The 14649-nt window shown below is 42.6% G+C and overlaps 1 protein-coding gene across 2 annotated transcripts in view; it reads right to left on the reverse strand.

The window, feature by feature from the left end:
• ACP3 (acid phosphatase 3) overlaps nucleotides 1-14649 on the reverse strand; it is a 47754-nt gene that overhangs the window by 22921 nt on the left and 10184 nt on the right. For both annotated transcript variants that reach the window (XM_045903787.3, XM_064587872.1), the window contains exons 3-7: nucleotides 13443-13529; nucleotides 12636-12788; nucleotides 7458-7556; nucleotides 5024-5116; nucleotides 2883-3015 (exon numbers count right to left, since the gene is read on the reverse strand). In XM_045903787.3, the coding sequence (XP_045759743.1) occupies nucleotides 2883-3015; nucleotides 5024-5116; nucleotides 7458-7556; nucleotides 12636-12788; nucleotides 13443-13529 (565 nt within the window). The remainder of the gene's footprint in view (nucleotides 1-2882; nucleotides 3016-5023; nucleotides 5117-7457; nucleotides 7557-12635; nucleotides 12789-13442; nucleotides 13530-14649) is intronic.

Raw genomic sequence — 14649 nt, forward strand, 5'->3', positions numbered from 1 at the left:
CAGGTCTACATCACTCTGCTTCAGCGAAGGTGGCTTTCTCAGCGTCCTTTAGGGACAACACCATCACCCATCAGCAACCTGTCCTTCGACAGGTGCCTCTGCAGCAGCCTTTGGTGTTGATAATGGGATATGAGATCAGCTCTTGGTTCTGGGGGTGGTTGTCCACCTTGCCCCAGAAGAACCAAGGGGTAACCACCACAGTTACCCCCAGGCTCTGGCGTGCCAATAATTATGTTTTATGGGAGGGGCACGGAGGTTCAGAGATATTCAGCAACATGCCCAAGATTCCACACCCTGTGCACAGAGGGGCTGAACGTCTCTGAACCCAGCATGTCTTAATCATTTGACTACCCCGTAACACAGGCTAGTTTCTGAGTTCCCTGTTGCATCATTTACTGACTGCATACACTAGACAAAATATCACTGACTGGAAGACAAAAACTTCCCTTCCCACACTCTTGAGCTACAGCAGGGGCTGGTATACTTTTTCTGTAAAGGGCTAGACAGTCAGTGTTTTAGGCTCTGTGGACCCTATGGTCAGCCATAACAGTTCCCTCTCGGGGCGAAGCCCCAAAACAGCCATAGCACTACCTAAATGAATGTGGCTGAGTTTCAATCATATTTTATTTATAAAAAATAGGCAGCAGGCTGGATTTGGCTTGCAGGCAGTAGCTTACACCAACCTGGTGAGCACAGCAAGGAGAGGTTTGCATTAATACAGATATGACCAGCCATATATCAAAAATTCCTAAATGAACCTTAGGAATTTTTGTGATGTGTGTGTGTCTGTGTAGAAGGAGGTGGGTGGAGGAGTACAGAGTACCAAACTGTGTCATCCCTAAAACCAACTGATTGAACAAAAGTTTTGGCACAGATCGGAATGTGCCAAAATCCTGATGTTCCTGTGTGACTCTGTGTCACCCAGACTATACAGGTTTTCTCTGTAGGATTGTGTTTAGTGGCTTCATCATCCAACAAGCATGCAGTTGCCAAACCTCCCTGGCCTAGCCAGATCCAAACAATAGGCTGAACTCGGGTTTTGGCAGGGATCACTCAGGAAACAATTTCCTGGCCAGTCAATAGCCTGGACTTCTCCAGAAAATAGGACAGGTGCATTCACACAAATACCTGCCTTTGGAGTCTGAGACTGAAAGAACAGCTTAGGGAAGGACTCTTAATAGACAGAATCTAGTTTAACACACTCATAAGAGAGGGAAACCGGATTGAGCGAGAAGTTACTTCCCTGAAATGCAATGTCTAGTAGTCAAAGGAAAACAAGAAGAGGAAACATGAACAAACTGCGAGGAAATCCCCCAGTTTTTCTTCCTATGCAGACTCCTGCATCTGTTATTAGACTATTCTCAGTTTCTGCCTGGCTCTCCCTGACTATTTCTTCAGCATTTCTTGCATCTAGAGAAGTGCTTCTGAACTTTCATGTTTCGTGAGGTGCCTAGGGATTTCAGGAGAATGCAGATTCTGATTCAGCTCATCTGGGGTGGGGCCTGAGATTTTGCATTTCCAACCAGAGGCTTGGGGATGCTCTTGCTGCTTCATGGACGGCATGTTGAGTAGTGAGGGCTGAATTGCTCAGACCATCTTGACTGGGGTGGGGGAACTCAATCAAGAGCCCTGTCTCCACCCTCTGATGTGACTTGGGATTGGGTCCTACCTCTGGTACCTGGTGGTTCAGGATTAAGACCTGGTGTATGTGTAGCCAATGGGGACCAACGTCCACCCTCTGCCTCCTTTTTTGTTTACACATCAGGTTGGGCTGCTGCCTGGGCCATGTCCAGTGAACATCTGCCCAGTCTGGTCATAGCCAGGATGCTTTGCCTCTAAGTCTCCTCCTGGGGCTCTGCTGAACTGGTCCTGACCCCACAGTGAAGAGGGTCTGGTAATGGTCGGAGTCTTGATGTGATTGCTCTGTTTTTCTCCAACTGTCCAGAGTCTATGACTTGGAACATCTCCTGTGGCTGAGAATTTCCTCACTGTAATGTCAACCTGACATAATGGACCTCCTCTTGCTCTCCATCCTCACTTTTAATGTCTACATTAACAGCCCCTAGAGGTGACGCCCCCTTTGATGTCTTGGCCTACAGCGCAATTGACCTCAGAGGCATCAGCGTCTCTTGCTGTTCTGCCTGGTTCTACCTTCTCTCTTCCACCTACCTATCCTGATTAGAAGGGCTTGGCAGCCTCTTGCCCAGGTCTACTTTTATTATGATAGGATGTCCTATGCTATGAAGGGCCAAATCCAGCTGAAAGGAGGCATCACTGAGAAATAAATGCCTTTCAACACCAATGGAAAAATTTAAGCTGTGTCATAAATTTACCTATTGTAATATGTATTAATCTACATAACATAATTAGTCTGCAAAATATGTTTTACTAACTTTAACAATTGCTACCTCAGGAAAATGGGCCCCTTTTGTCATACTTCCCACTTGAAAAATTCATCCTATAGGCCGCCAGACACAATTGCTTTCCGTGGGGCTTAGATACAAAATCCTTAATCGTTTGATCTGGAAAGGATGAAAAGGATCCTTTAGCTTTATCCCAAAGCGTCCATTTCCCAGATTGGAAAACTAAGGCCCAGAGTGGGTAACGTTAATGACTATGAAAACACATAATGTTTATTGACAGTGTATTATGTACCAGGTACTGTTTGTCCCAAACCTTTTGAATACACACATTTATTTTAATCCTTACAACCCGTGAGGAGGGTATCATTATTATCCCCATTTTGAAGAATGGAAACCAGTGTAGGAGCGATGAAGGGACCAGTCCAAGGTCACACAGCTGATTAGTGGTGGGATGACACTCAGGCCCCCATCACTCCACCACAAATCTAGCACAGTCCTTTTACTTTTTTATATACTTACCCCCCTGCAGTCTAGATTTCTCTTTCTGCTTGTGAATTCCATAGAGGGACAGGATGGACAACTCTGATAATTCTTTCAGCTTAGTCATGGTGTCCTCTGTGGCCCAGGAGGGTAAAGTGAAATTGTGAACACTCTGTAGCAAAGAAAAAGGGAAGAAAATGTGTATTTTTAAATGATTTTTTGTCTTCTTTGTCCCACAAGAACTACTGGGTCTAGCCTTATCTTGTTGTTTCTCTCTAGGAAAACTTTATTTTTTTATTTTTTATTTATTTTTTAAAAGATTTATTTATTAGAGAGAGCACAAGCAGCGGGAGCAGGAGAGGGAGAAACAGGCTCCCTGCTGAGCAGGGAGCCCCGATGTGGGACTCGATCCCAGGACCCTGGGATCATGACCTGAGCCGAAGGCAGACGCTTAACCAACTGAGCCACCCAGGCATCCCTAGGAAAACTATTTTGTGATAAGTAGTGGTATTGATTTTCAGAAGGGAAATTCACAGAGACTGATTTGCTCCTTCCTACCAAGTCCATAGCTTTTGGCTGAACTGTGTATGCAAAGGGAGATTCCTATTTTGCAGAGTAAGGGTGAGGTAGGGCAAGAATGTACCTCATTCCTTTATGAAAGGTTTAGAGATCTATGAACCTAGGGGGAAGGTGACACTGACAGGCTTAGATGATGTTTCTGTCAAAGCTGAGTGAGTGCCCTTAGAGGACAACTGGGAGAGGCAATGTATTTCTGGAGCCTTCAGTACCAGACCCTCCACTCCCATCAGCTTCCAGTTTACTGCCTTCTGGGGAATGTGCCCTGTACACACAGTAGGATCTTGGTGAATATGTATTAAATGGATGAATAAGCTAGACAGCCGGACTGGTGTAGACTTCCTGCCGATATTTCTTACTTGCTATGAAAAGTTGATTAAGAATCCAGATTCAAAGGTAGGATTGAGAGAGAGAGAGAGTACTTGAGAGAGGAGATCAAAGTGGAGTACCCAGGGAGGAAATAAGTGGGAAAGAAGTGAAAAGGAAACCATGCACCATGGCCACATCATGCAACAGCTCATATCAACCCGTAGTAAGGAAGGAAAAAAAAAAATTAAGACTTGAACCAAAATATGGGCTCTTGTCTCTATTGAAGAGGTTTTTTTTTTTTAAGATTTGTTTATTTGGTGGGGGGTGTGGTGGGGTGGGTAGGGGCAGAGGAAGAGGAAGAGAATCCCAAGCAGGCTCCACACCCAGGGCAGAGCCTGACATGGGGCTCAATCTCATAATCCTGAGATCATGACCTGAGCCTAAACCAAGCGTTGGATGCTTAACCGACTAGCCACCCAGGTGCCCCTCAAGAGTCTTTTATAAGGCTAATAAGTCTTCCTTGAAACAGATGTTAATGATAAAGTGAAAATATCAGGAAGGTCATGTGAAGGTCAATAAACTGTTATGGAGGGGGGCAAATTGTGTCGTTTGTTACTGACACGGAACCGTGAAAATAATTGCTGGCCCCCAGGCCCTTATGATGACCTCAAGATCAGAGGTGGATATAAGTCCTGTGGGTGGTCAGAATTTTGCCCCAGGATTCAGTGAACCCAGTCAGGAAAACAGGATTACAGAGTACTCCTTTTGGCCAGTAGGTGGTGCATAGTGAGTGAAAAATACCAAGTTAGCCTTGAAAACCCCAATGGTAAGTGAGTTTCAGAGGTTATTTCATATGCATGTATGGCAAGGAAGAGATTCCCAATAAACCAATTTCAATAGCCTGGCTTAAAGTTGTCTTGCTTATTTCTATATCCAGAAATCAGGTACCCCCCCCCTTTTTTTTGGCTCTGTCTATATAATAACATTGCTTTTTTTCATTAAAATCCGTAACAGGAGCCCAGCATTCCTGAGTGACTGAAAAATAAGTAAACGGCAAGACATAGAAGAAAAGCAATTTTGCCTGCAATTTTTGAAAGTGTGAAAACATAAATAATGGAGAGAAAAAGTCAGTTTTCAATTTAATGTAAAGAAGTCTTGAATTATGTTTCAATGTCAAAGGAAGCATAATTAATATATCTGCCAAAAAGTGTAAGAAAGTGTATTCATCTGTTTCAAAATAGGCATAAGTCAAAAAATCAGATTGCAAGTTAATTTTTGATATTTTTTTCTTTTACCTCACAAAATAAAGGGTCATAGACTTTAGTCCACATTCCAAAAAGGTCCTGGGTATGGTATCCTGTAAATGTTGGCAAGGTTTCTATAAAATCCTGAAACACACACGGACAGAGAAAACATTTCCACATTAGAGTCACTCCATTTCAGCATTACTGATATTTGGGGCTGGATAATTTTGTTGTGGAGGGTGCCCCGTGCTTTGTAGCGTGTTTGGCTGTATCCGCGGTCTCTACCCACCAGATCATGAGCATCATCCCTAATCCCTCAGTTGTGACAACCCAAAGTGTCTCCAAACATTGCCCGTGTTCTCTGTGGGGCAAATCTGCCCCCACTGAGAACACTGTTCTTCACATAAAAGTGCAGCGGGAATATTGGCTGTGGTAATATGAACCCAGAGAATTTCACAAACACTAATTGATCATTTTTCATGATTACAGTAAAAATGTGGGTGCACGCTGGCTTACTGCCACGTGTTCCTGGTTTGTCCTGGAATCAGGCCAAGTGTACTACCTCAAAATTTTGGGGGAAGTAGGTGGGGTAGAACTCACACATAAATGACTGATCAAGATGAGAAGGGAAACCATGTCTTAGGCCAAAGCACCTCAGGAATATACCACAGAAATTGGACCTGCTATCTAGCTATACATTTGAAATTTGGGTGGGATGCAAACATTTCTCTAGGTTCTGTGTTATTCTTGGATTGTCATGGTAATGAGACCCACTATTCAGCTATCTGCCTGATGAATTTGGCAGCAATTTCTGGGAATCCTTGTGGAAGATATTATTTAATGGATAAATTTTCTAGGAAAATATAATTTGCCAATTTAACCTGAACAGATATCCACAAAATAAATATAATTGTTGAAGATCTTCCCCCAAACCAAGCCTAACCAAACCAAAGCCCCAGGGCCAGATGACTTTATGGAGAAATTCGACCAAGATTTTCAAGAGTAAATTATTCTAATGCTATTTTAACTGTTATAGAGTATAGGGAAAAAAAAAAAAAGAAAATTTCCAAAATATTTTTATGAACTAAGGGCAACACAGACACTGACAAAATACTGGCCAGAAAAGAAAACTATAGTCCAATGATACTTTGAATATGAATGCAAAAGGTCTGAGTAAAATATTAACAAATAATTCAATATCCAAAAAAGGGGCCCGAGTCTAGACATGTAAAGATGGCTCATTAGTAGCAAATCTACGAATATAATTAACCTTAGTAATTGATCCAAGGAGAAAAATAACTTGATTATATATATATTTTTAAAGACTTATTTATTTGAGAGAGAGAGAGAAAGAGAGCACTCACACATTGGGGGAAGGGGCAGAGGGGGAGAGAGAGAGAGAGAAGCAGACTCCCCACCGAGCAGGGAGCCCGATGCGGGACTCGATCCAGGGACTCCAGGATCATGACCTGAGCCGAAGGCAGTCGCTTAACCAACTGAGCCACCCAGGCACCCATCTTAAAAAATTCTTGAAGAACAAATAGGATAATGTACCAAGAAAGGAATACTCAACATCATAGAGTTGTGCATTCTCCAAGTTAATTATTATTATAATATATTATTCCACAGATATTCTTGTGAAATTATTTAGATGCACAAGATACTCACACAGACTGTAAATGATTGGAAATGACTCACTTGTCCATCAATATAGACTGGTTAAAGAAAGTATGGTACGTCCACGAATTCCAATGCAGTTATAAAAAATGAGGAAACTCTTTACGTACAGATTGAGTAATATTTCTAAGATATATTGTTAAATGAAAAAAACCCAAGGTGTCCAACTCTGTGAATACAGTATACTACTTTTGTGTAGCAAAGGGGATACTACCAGAATATATTCATATTTATTTGCATATGCATAAAGAAACTGCAAGACTATATAAGAAAATGCTGCCATCAGTTACCTGTGGGGTCATTAAGAGACTTTCCACTGTATTCCTTTTTATATTTTTTAAATTTTTGAACCATGGAAACGTGTTAGAGATTCAAAATTTTGTTTTTTAAAAACACAAAGCATTATATCTACCTTTTAAGCATCGTCTTTTAAAAAGGGGTATTTTGCAAAGTGGAAACAAAATAAAAAAGACTATCCTTTATATATGAAATCAATGGTCCCAGCCCCTCAGCGTCATTAGGGCAGATCATTTTAGCCTTGCATTTATTCTGACCCAGCCATGCACTTTCGTCTGGTTCCTTCTGGCACATGGGTATAGGATTAGAAAGGGACTGGCTTCTTTACTGGCTTGTGGCCCCACGCAGGGACGGGGACCAGACAGTGATGACTGTCATTAAATGTTTTAACCCACTGCTCTAACCGGCCACGGGCAGACACATTCCTCCCACACTTTTTAAGAAGCTGGAGCTTCATCCTTTTTCTTGACCCTCACCCTCCTGTGCAACACTAAATGACATGATTTTTAACCTTGTAAGGATGCAACCTCTTCTGGAATTCCGTCGATTTGAGAGTCTCCTCCTTAAGTTCTGTAAAATGAGGGCAGTCCTGGAAAGGCAGGTATAGCAACTGAGGACAAAAGAAAAACCACAAATTCTTTATTAGTCAGAAGAACTTTGCTAAAGAAGCTGCAGCCATATTTTAAGCCTCATTAGGTGCAAAGTGATCTGAATAAAAGATTCAAATGTGTTTGAGCTGAATGGAAATTCTAAAATTGAGGAAAAAGAGATAAATGGTCTGTAAGTCTTACATAGTAGGATATGCACCCAGAACTGAAAAGCTTTTTTCTCCCCCCTTTTCATGAACTTGCCTAAATAGGACTTTGTTGGTAAATATTCACACTTCCTGGTTTTCCATGTTGATATAACTATTATCTCGATTCCTACTGGACCTCTTATATTTCTAGCATGAGATACACATGTGTGTGCAAAGGCATCCTGCCCCTCCACCCCATGCACACGACTATAGAGAAATGAATAAGAGGGGGTGCCTGGGTGGCTCAGTCATTAAGCGTTTGCCTCCGGCTCAGGTCATGATTCCAGGGTCCTGGGATCAAATCCTGCACTGGGCTCCCTGCTCTGCAGGAGGCCTGCTTCTCCCTCTCCCACTCCCCCTGCTTGTGTTCCCTCTCTCACTGTGTCTCTCTCTCTGTCAAATAAATAAAATCTTAAAAAAAAAAAAAAAAAAGAAATGAAAAAGAGGTTCTGGATAGAGATTGATTAACCATTCATTGACTTAAATTCCAGTCCAAATAAGGGCATTATTATTAATAATATTAATATTAATATTAATAATATTATTAAAACCCATTATGAGGACAAAGGGGTGAGTTTAAATTGGACAATCTTCATCCTCTGTAACCTTATCTCTAGGCTAGTGACTCCTCAGCTTATTTTGTTGCTCTGACTTTCCATTTGTGGCTGGTCTTCTCTTTCCAGCCCTTAGTGGACATCACTTCTTGGATGTTTCTTTGCTTCATCAAGTTTAACATGTACAAAACTGAAGTCAACTTCATTTTTAACCATTTTGTAATCTATCTACTTTGGCCAATGGTAAAATTTATCATCCTGTTTCATAGACTAATCAGTTTTGCTTGTTTACTTTCAAGATATATCCAGAATAGACTCCTCTTCATCATATTCATTGTTCCCTCCCAGTTCAAACCATCATAACCTGTGTTTCGACTAATGTAAGAGCCTTCTATCTGGTCAGTAGGCATCCATCCATTCTTTCCATCTTTACAATTCATTCTCCATACCATAGCTACCCTAATCCTTTTTGTTTTATTTTTATAAATACAAATCTTTTTAAAGCATTAATCAGATCATGCCATTTTGTAGTTTATAACCTTCACAGGCTTTCATCTTACTTGGAATAAAATCCAAACTCAGTTAACCCTAGAGATCTCTGTCCTGCTTTCCTGCTACTGCCCCCTTATTCTTCTCCAGCAACACTGGGGCCTCCTTGTTGTCCCCTGAACTCACAGGCTTGGGGGCTCTGCAGACTGTTCCCTGCCCGAGACCTTGCCCCTGGTGACTCCCACCAGGCTCTTCTAACTCAGGCCCAGCCATGATCACATTACCTTGCTTTATTTCCTTTGGGGAACTCACTGCCATTTGAGATTATTACTATTTTTTACTTTATCATCTATTTCCTATAAAATGTCATCTCAAGGACAGCCAGAATCTTGTCTGTCTTGTCCATTGCTGTGTTGTCAGTGCCTAGAACAGAGCCTGGCATATTTGTAGCTGCTCTGAAAACTTTTTCAAAATAAGTTGCTTCCTGAGGCACCTGGGTGGCTCAGTGGGTTAAGCGTCTGCCTTTGGCTCGGATCATGATCCTGAGGTCCTGGGATCAAGCCCTGCATCCGGCTCCCTGCTCAGTGGGGAGTCTGCTTCTCCCTCTGCCCCTTCCCCCCCACTCATACTCTCTCTCTCAAATAAATAAAATCTTAAAAAAATAAAAATAAGTTGCTTCCTGATTCTATCATTTGCCTTACTTTTCTTTCCTTCCTCTCATGTCTTTACCATCTAATTTCGAACCTTCGTTTCCTCATTCCTGAACGGCTTCAACAGGTGTTCTCCGAGGCTCCAGTATCCTTTCCTTCCAAACCGTGGTCAGACAGGTGCCTCGGAGCACGGCTCATCATGTGTGCACAGGACTGAAGAACGAACGTGCACAGGTTCTTTTCATGTCCGCGGCTTTACAGCTCAATTTCCCTGCATGGCCTTCCAACTTTCCCACCGAAGGAACGGCACTGCGGAGGAATGGGCACAGGACTCTCCATTTAAAGGTCTAGGTTTTAGTGAATTACTCAGCCTTCCTAGACTTTTGTTTTCCCATCCCACATCTTGAAAGAGGCTGAAAATAAGTGGGATAATCATCTCAATATTTGACCGGCATTTTGCAATTCACAAAAGGTCTTCCATTTCTTAACCAGGTTTTCACAAGTCGTCCTGAAATATTTAGTTTCTCCTGTCTGTGCCCAACATGGTCAGACATTTTCATTCCTTCTAAATAAGAACTCTGGACACAGAAGGGCAAGCCCTCTGTATATTCACCCACTGCCATGCTTTTGGGCTGCCTTCTTCTCCTTTCCTTCCCTCCTCCGAGGTCTGGTTCAAGCTCTCACTCTCTCCGTGAAGACTGGAATGGCTGCCCTGTGGTAGAGCCACGGGCGTCCTTTTGTGAGCTCCTCGAGCAGGTGCAGCTTGTCCTTGCTTCATCGCCCACCACTTGGTATCTTGGTCTACACGTGTCACACATGCAAATCTGTTTTCATCAAATGGGTGATAAATTAGGGAAGAAACCTGGCCTCATGTTTCTCTACAGCACTTAGCACAGCTCTGGGAATAACTGTGTGTTGACTGATGGATGTTTGTTAGGTTTCTTAGTTGATGTTAGAACTGTTTTTATCTTAGTGAGGACATAGCTGGAAGCCATGGGTAGATAATCTTGCTTCTCTTCCTCATTCCCCTTTGTTTCTCTTTTCCTTTTTTTTTTTTTAAGATTTTATTGATTTGACAGAGAGTGTGCACGAACAGGGGGGAGGAGCAGAAGCAGAGAGGGAGCAGGCTCGACCCCAGGACCCCGAGATCATGACCTGACCCGAAGGCAGACGCTTAACTGACTGAGCCACGCAGGCGCCCCTCTCTTTTCCTCTTCTGATAGCTCCTATAGTCTCTTTCCTACATAATTTTATTACTATCTTTCGGGATTAAGGATTAAACATCTACCTTGGTCTACACTGGCTAAATTTGGTGCTGCTGTCCATGTCTATCTATGCAGAAAAGGCTGTAGCAAAGTGATTTTTTTTTCTTTTGGAAGAAAATATTCACAAACTCCTAAGAATACTGATCATCATAATACTTCTCTCTTGATTCTGTGAAGGAAAGACGTACAAACAAATCATCCTGTCTTATCAGGAAACCAGAAAAAGTGGTTGGAGTAGACTTACCTTGAGTGAGGTTGACAGGGTCAGGCTGTTTCTACAAAGTATTTGGGAAAGATTCTTACGTCATCAGATGCAACAGTTAAGTCAAATGTCTAGGAGTACTGGCAGGGCAAAGAGGTTGGAAGCCTACCCCAGGGGCCCCTGGGCAACAGTCCAAGTGCAGAAGTCATGCTAAACCTCAGCTACCAAGAGATGACATGGTCATGCTTACAGTGGGACTGCAGGGGAATCAGCACGGATTCCTTGTCCCAAAACTTTCCCTTCAAATAGTCTTTTTTTTTCTCTTAATTTTTATTTTTTAGAAGGGGGAGGAGCAGAGGGAGAGGGAGAGAGAGAAACTTAAGCAGTCTTCACGCCCAGCATTAGAGCCTGAAGCGGGGCTCGATCTCACCACCCTGAGATCATGAGCCAAGCCGAAATCAAGAGTCGGACACCCAACCGACTGAGTCACCCAGGTGCCCCTCCTTCATATAGTCTTAAATTCCACACCTGGGAGATTAGTTAGATTTATTTTATACTATTTAAAACCAAAAGCAATTCCTCTGAAAATATTGAAGAGCTTTTGGTGCATCCTACCCAGTGCAAAATAAATTTGAGAGTTTCTCTCAAATAGCCTCATTCAGGCAGCTTGGTTTACGGTACTGGTTCTCACACATGGCTGTCCGCTAGAATCATCCAGGGGGATTATTTTAAAAGTACTATGCCTGCATCCCACCCTCAGAGATCCCGATTTGTTATAGAGAGTGCCCTAGGTGCCAGGATTTGAAAAAAATTTTTTCAGGTAATTCTAATATAATAACTTTGAGAACCACTAGTTTATAGGGAAGGAAATTGCTCTGGAATGAGATAGGCCTGGTTCTAGTCCCAGTAGCGATGCTTACCAGCTTTGCGGCACTGGGCCTATTTTGTTTCTTTCTCTGAGCACATATTTCCCTGGCTATAAAAGGAGAACAGTAATATTGCCCATTGAAGGTTGTTATGAAAGGTAAATATGGTGGCACATATCAAAGTGCTGGTCACTGACTAGGCCCTCAACTCTTTTCTTTTTTCCCCTACCTCAGAATGGGGGTTTTCATGTGGGGAGGGGTATTTTGTAGATAGAGAGGTCTTAGAATATTCTGGAGGGAGGAGAACCCTATGTGGGGCACCAAATCTTGGGAATTGAAAGTAGAACAAGGGGAACTCTGTGTGTGTGTGTGTGTGTGTGTGTGTGAAGATGGAGAGGGGCAAATTGTCATTTTTTAAAAAAGATTTATTTATTTATTTTAGAGAGAGAGAGTGAGCACGTGGTGGGGAAGGGCAGAGGGACAAGGAGAGAGAAACTCAAGCAGACTTGGCGTTGAGCATGGAGCAAAAGAGCCCAATGTGGGGCTCGATCCCATGACTGGGAGATCACAGCCTGAGCCAAAACCAAGAGTTGGCCGCTTAATTGACTGTACCACCCAGGTGCCCCCATGTTGCCATTTGTTGAAAGGGTGGCAAAACAAAGTGGATGATAAAGGTCCAAACTGAAATTCTGTTCCTACTCTCTCTTCCTGGGGCTTCCTATGTCCTACTTTGTCCTTAGCAGCTTTATTTAGAAAAGGATTAAGATTGCACAGACCAAGCAGTGTCTAGACCTCCAAACCCACAAGTACTGGGCAACCTGCCTTCCTCCTCCTAGGCCAAATAGGAGGTTTTTCCAGAATACTCACCCGATCTTCAGAAAGAGAGAGTGTGTGCACTGGGATGGGCTGCCAGGGTAGGCTGGGATTCCAGACGCTGATACCCTCTGGGGGAAATAGGCCTGCAAGGTTTGTCATGGCACTCATCAAAGTCCGATCAATGTCCGTACTTTGAATATAAACCTAGAGTGGGAAAATCAAAGGAGATTCCAACTGATTGGAACTGTGCATTTTTCCCCATGGAGCAAAGAGTACATTTGAGAAAGGCCAGGACCCTCACATGAAAACATTAGCAAACATTGTGGTAGCATCATGATCATAATATCTACTGTAGAAGAGACAGTATTATGAGAATGCCATCTGGTATGTCAATAGTTGAACTGACAAAGAGACCGATTAAGTGGTGGCTAATTGCCAAGCCAATAGGTGTCCATAAAATTTTGCACTTAGTCATGTTCATAAATTTCTTAGGAACAAAGTATTTGTATAGAGAGGAGTACATTTAGGGTGCCTGGGTGGCTCAGTTGGTTAAATTACTGCCTTCAGCTCAGGTCATGATCCCAGGGTCCTTGGATAGAGCCCTGCATCAGGCTTCCTGCTTGGCGGGGAGTCTACTTCTCCCTCTCCCTCTGCCCCTCCCCCCTGACTCATGCTCTCATTCTCTCTCTCTCTCTCGAATAAATAAACAAAATCTTTAAAAAAAGAGGAGTACATTTGTAAATAAGATCTCTGACTTGTGTAAGTTCTTTGGGAAACTGGAAAAGCACTTTTATAAATGCAACATTATGTTAAATTCTTTCAAGGAAATAGGTTCCCACTCTTGGCTCCCCAACTTGCCTGTTCACGTTTGTAGGACTCATTCAAAAATTTTCTATATCTTTTCCTTATATACTGTCCAAGTTCATAATGCTGTTCCATGCCCAGCTATGGGAACAAATAAAAGCAAAAATCAGTGAAAGTAAATTCTGTGTATTTCATGTATGAGTCTCATTTCTCCTTATTGAATGTGTAGAGCAAACCATGGTATAATTTAATAGTTCGACAACGACATTTTTAAATGAAAACAAGAAAAAACAGTTGTAATAAATCTTTAGCCATGACTCCTTGAGAAAACTCATGCACCTTCATTAGCACTTAACATAGAGCTTTGCACAGTTAATAGCTGGTGATTGATCTGATTTAAGTAAATCGTTCATCTCTGGTGTGGTAGAACACCACTGGCTCATCTTTGTTGGTGAAACATTCAAGAGAGCTGGTTGACCACTTGGTGGAGGTTTTGTGGAAGAAACTCAACCATCTGATAATGGGTTGGACTTGATGAATCTGAAGATCACTTTCAACCCCTGGGTATAATGATTTATTATCTGCACAGTTTATTTACGCCTGGTTCCTGAAAAACTAGAATCTGTTACCCAAAGTGTGGTCTGGGAATCAGCAGTATTAGCATCACTTGGGAGTATGTTAGAAACCAAAGTCTTAGGCCCCACCTTGACCTTCTGAGCCAGAATTTTTGGCAGGGAGTGGAGCTCAGGAACCCCTTTTTAACAAGCTTATTAAAATTCTGATGGCCAGTAATCACTGAGAAATATTGCTTTAGTTCAGTGATCCTCAAGCATTACTGTGCATCAGAAGCAAAATTACCTAGGGATGCTTGTTGAAATGCAGATGCCTCAGCATTTCCCCCAGAGATTTCCTGCTTGTTAGATCCCAGGGTGGCCCCGGAAGCTGCATTTTAACAAGTGCCTCGAGTGATTCAGATCCGTGCAGCAGAGTGCCATGCTTTGAGAAACACTACCTTCAAGTCTGTCTTTAATACCGAGTTTTATTAGAACTTCAGGAGTCAGAGAGGATGTGGTCCCTATAACCTCTGCTTGGTCCGACTCCTTCCTTTGCTTGTATTCCTGGCTACCATGATCATCACCACCCCCCTAGGATGGGGAAGGAGGTGAGGAAAGAGTAATGTGTGCTTTGAGTTTTGCTAGTTTCCTGGATGATATGGGTAGCTAAAGAAGCAGGTACTTTGGGCCTAATTTGTTGTACTAAC

This window comes from Mirounga angustirostris, unplaced genomic scaffold (genome assembly GCF_029215605.1).
Source record: "Mirounga angustirostris isolate CCGP_5_RB_7025 unplaced genomic scaffold, mMirAng1.0.hap1 SCAF_1, whole genome shotgun sequence".
Classification (NCBI taxonomy): domain Eukaryota; kingdom Metazoa; phylum Chordata; class Mammalia; order Carnivora; family Phocidae; genus Mirounga; species Mirounga angustirostris.